Here is a 3504-nt window from a genome sequence, read left to right as displayed (position 1 = left end):
TTCAAAAACCTTGTAATCCCAAACCTCTTGGCTTCTTCAAATCTTCTCGGATTCAGATCAACGATGATCCGAAACGCCTCACAAATCATTGCACCTTCAACAACAGCAAGGCCAACGGCACCCTGTCCAAAAAGTGCAACGGCAAGGGCGATGGTCGGTCACTAGGTGGTCAGCGACGAGTGGGTGACCGTTTGGAGAAGGTGGTGACGGTCGACTATTACCAGCAACGGTAATGGATGTTTGAAATTAGAGACTTGAAAAGTTTGGGATATATTTTTTTAGATTTTTAGTTAATTTGAATAATAATAATATTTTAGAGTTTTTTTAAAAAATAAAAATTTAACCGTCCAATAAGAGACTGACACGTGTCGTAATTTAATTATGTAAGTAACAAAGACAAAAGATGTCATTCCCTCGGTTAAATTTTAACTGCCACGTCATCTCTTCCGTTAAAAGTTAACGATCAATGGTTTAATTAAAATATTTAAATAGTTGGATGATATGATTGATTAAATTGAAACATCGGTAGTCAAAATGATTTTTTACTATAGTTGAGTGGTCACCGGTGTGGTTTATCTTAAAAATTATTGTCGTAACAAATCAACAACTAAAACTAGTGATAAAAACAAATCACCTGCTAGTGACAAAATATTTTTATCACAATTATAAATAATAATAGTGACTAAGTAATATATTGTCACTAATAGAACTTTTCTAGCGGAAAAATAAGTTGGCGCCAATTCAACCATTCTATTAGTGATCAATTGATAATGACAACTTGCTTTAGTCATAATAAAATACTATTAGCGACGAATTAATTGTGATGAACTTCAAAGTTGTCACAATAATTATCTAAAGCATGACAAAATAAAAATGTCACAATTACTCATTTTAAAAGTGACAAAAAAATTTCGTCATAAAAAACATATATTTTATGACGAAAATCTTTAGTGTTGTGATTAAATGTACACTAAAAATCTTAATTATTGTAGAGACATTGATTATCATCAACTGAATAAGTTAAATGCCAATGACAAATATTTGTTACCAAGAAAAAGTACCACCCTTCATAATCTCAAGGGTCACATATTGAACTCTCAACTATCACGGGCGTTCAATAAAAGCCCTTTACCCTTTACTTATTGGATAGGAGATCCACCCAACGAGTAGATCATTTTGGTGCAATAATCTTGAAAAGGGACAAAAGTCTGATAGATAAAAGGGTATTAATGCCATTTTACCCTTTACTAGAGTTTTACATATTTTATTAGATGATAGTATGAAATCATCACGTTATATAATTTTTTAAGCTTTAAATAAATGGAATAGAGAAATAACAATATTGACTATGTTATCACTGTTATATAACTTTTATGCTTTAAATAAATACTTTAAACAATAATTGTGACGAAAATTTAAATAAAAGGAATATAGAAAGGACAAGTTTTATAGCTAATGGGGCATTAGTGTCATCTTATAATTTTTATTGGGAAATAGACGTTTATAGTTTTTAACTGCCGCCTAATATTTCTGTTAATGGGTTAATATACATTAACGGCTGAAGGACTTAAACTGAACGAATCGATAATGTTAGAGACCAAACGCACTTAACTAAAAAAATTGGTGGCCAAAGTCGATCAGACTGAAAACAAAGGGGACTATTGGCATAATTTACCCTTTATTTAATTGACATGTGATTCATTACATGGATTCAAGATGCCAATTAAATAAAAATGACAGTATATTTAATTATCTTATTATGCTACGAATCAGCGTATAAATATGTGTATGTAAGCAGCTATGTAGCACAACCGTCCTCCTTTCCCATAGCATACGTTCAGTTGAGCTAACAACAAATGGATGCTCCTTCTACACCCACAACCGTCCTGCTTTCAAACGTGTGTGGCTACACTGTAACGTTGGTTGCGTCGACCTATGAAGGCGCTCCCAACGTCATTAAGAGCGGTGACCCAACCTCTAAATTCCCGCAAGATACGTCCATCGATACTTTCGGATCTGTTATGTATGCCATAGAAAATTCGGCCACGTGGATCGTTGTTTGGACCGCTAATAATCAAGTAAATAACACTATCTTACTTGTTATGAATATTATTTACCTAAACCTTGTTTTCTTGCTTAAATTTTCATTTTGTGGCGTATATTACAATTAGCTCATTTACGAATGATAGGTCGCTACCAAGATCATTCGTGCTGGTACCCCTGTTATATGGAAAGATATTTGGGACAGCATTCGATGGGACCACGCCGAGGATTCCAGCTCCACGGCCTCCGGTTGGGTATACAACTCCGTAGTAGACATCAGTTCAAATGGTGATGCTCAAATCTTAAGAGCCACACTCTCGTCTGCTCCTGTACCCACAACCGTCAAGCTCGAGAATGTTTGTGGCGACACTTTAAAGTTGGTTTCGTCGACCTACGAAGGCGCTCCTGACGTGATCAAGAGCGGTGCACCACCCGTTGTATTCGAGCAGGATACATCAATCAACGCTTACGGATCTGTTGTGTATGCTGTAGGAAAGATAGCCACGTGGGTCGTTGTTTGGACCGCTAATAATCAAGTATTATAATATCTGACTTCTTACGTGTATTATTAATTCTCGTATTCAGTTAATAACAAGCTCGTTTATGAATGATAGGTTACTACCTCTATCCTTCCCGCTGGTGACCCTGTTATTTGGGAAGAAATCTGGAAAAACATTCAACCCGACCATGCCGACGATTCTTACCCCACGAGCTACGGCTGGGGATACAATTCAGAAGTAGATATCAATTCAAGCGGTGATGCTCAGTCCTTAAGCGCCACAATCACCTCTTTTCCACTTCAAAATTAAGCTTTGCTTTGCTTAATTGCTCTTTGCGGCAATCTGTGGTGCGATGGTGAGGCTGTCAAACTAAATAAAATTAGCTACTTGTTTACACCATGCACTTTTATTTTATAATTTAAATAAATTTGACAGCCAGTAATAAAGGATTGCCACCGGCTCTAGCTTTCCAATAATGTGTGTTCACTTGTCTTTTTTACTTGTAATAATGTCAAGTAATAATAATAATAATAACAATTTCAAAATATAAGCATATATCCCTTTACTTCATTTATATTCAGTTCCTCTAAAGCTTGCCTGCTGCCCGAACTATATGACCCCTCATCCGATTGATCAATCCATCAATATATTTCATAGATCGGAGATTACATGAAACACGAAAAGAAAATAAAAGGAGATAATCTGATTAACATTAAACTTATAATTTTCTTATCATTCCCAAATACTCTAAAACTCGAATTAAATTATCCAAATAAAATTTTATATTATATTAGTGAAGCAACATGAAGAGCTTCATTATTAGTGAAGATTTCGAAGCTAACGCCGGCAGGATTTTGACGGTAATAATCTTGCAAAGAAAAAGACAACTTTTGATATATAGAGGGTTAATAATGTCATTTTCTTTTACTAAAGCACCGGAGTTTTATGTTTTGTTTAATGT

At 34.9% G+C, this 3504-nt stretch overlaps 1 protein-coding gene across 1 annotated transcript; it reads left to right on the top strand.

Annotated features, from left to right (window-relative positions):
- Nucleotides 1–1824: 1824 nt before the first annotated feature.
- Nucleotides 1825–3069, top strand: LOC120176396. Its single transcript, XM_039182823.1, has 3 exons — nucleotides 1825–2078; nucleotides 2190–2579; nucleotides 2658–3069. Exons 1-3 carry the CDS (start codon nucleotides 1857–1859, stop codon nucleotides 2850–2852), a joined length of 807 nt encoding a protein of 268 aa, XP_039038754.1. The 5' UTR covers nucleotides 1825–1856; the 3' UTR covers nucleotides 2853–3069.
- Nucleotides 3070–3504: the final 435 nt, after the last annotated feature.

Source organism: Hibiscus syriacus, unplaced genomic scaffold, assembly GCF_006381635.1.
Source record: "Hibiscus syriacus cultivar Baekdansim isolate YM2019G1 unplaced genomic scaffold, ASM638163v2 tig00112243_pilon, whole genome shotgun sequence".
NCBI lineage: Eukaryota > Viridiplantae > Streptophyta > Magnoliopsida > Malvales > Malvaceae > Hibiscus > Hibiscus syriacus.
This window is presented reverse-complemented; position numbering and strand designations above follow the sequence as displayed.

Excerpts from the sequence above, each read along its gene's own strand:
- LOC120176396 (XM_039182823.1), top strand. The coding sequence starts at position 1,857 with ATGGATGCTCCTTCTACACCCACAACCGTCCTGCTTTCAAACGTGTGT. Across the intron at positions 2,079-2,189 it reads TTTGGACCGCTAATAATCAA|GTCGCTACCAAGATCATTCG; the intron begins GTAAATAACACT and ends TACGAATGATAG. Across the intron at positions 2,580-2,657 it reads TTTGGACCGCTAATAATCAA|GTTACTACCTCTATCCTTCC; the intron begins GTATTATAATAT and ends TATGAATGATAG.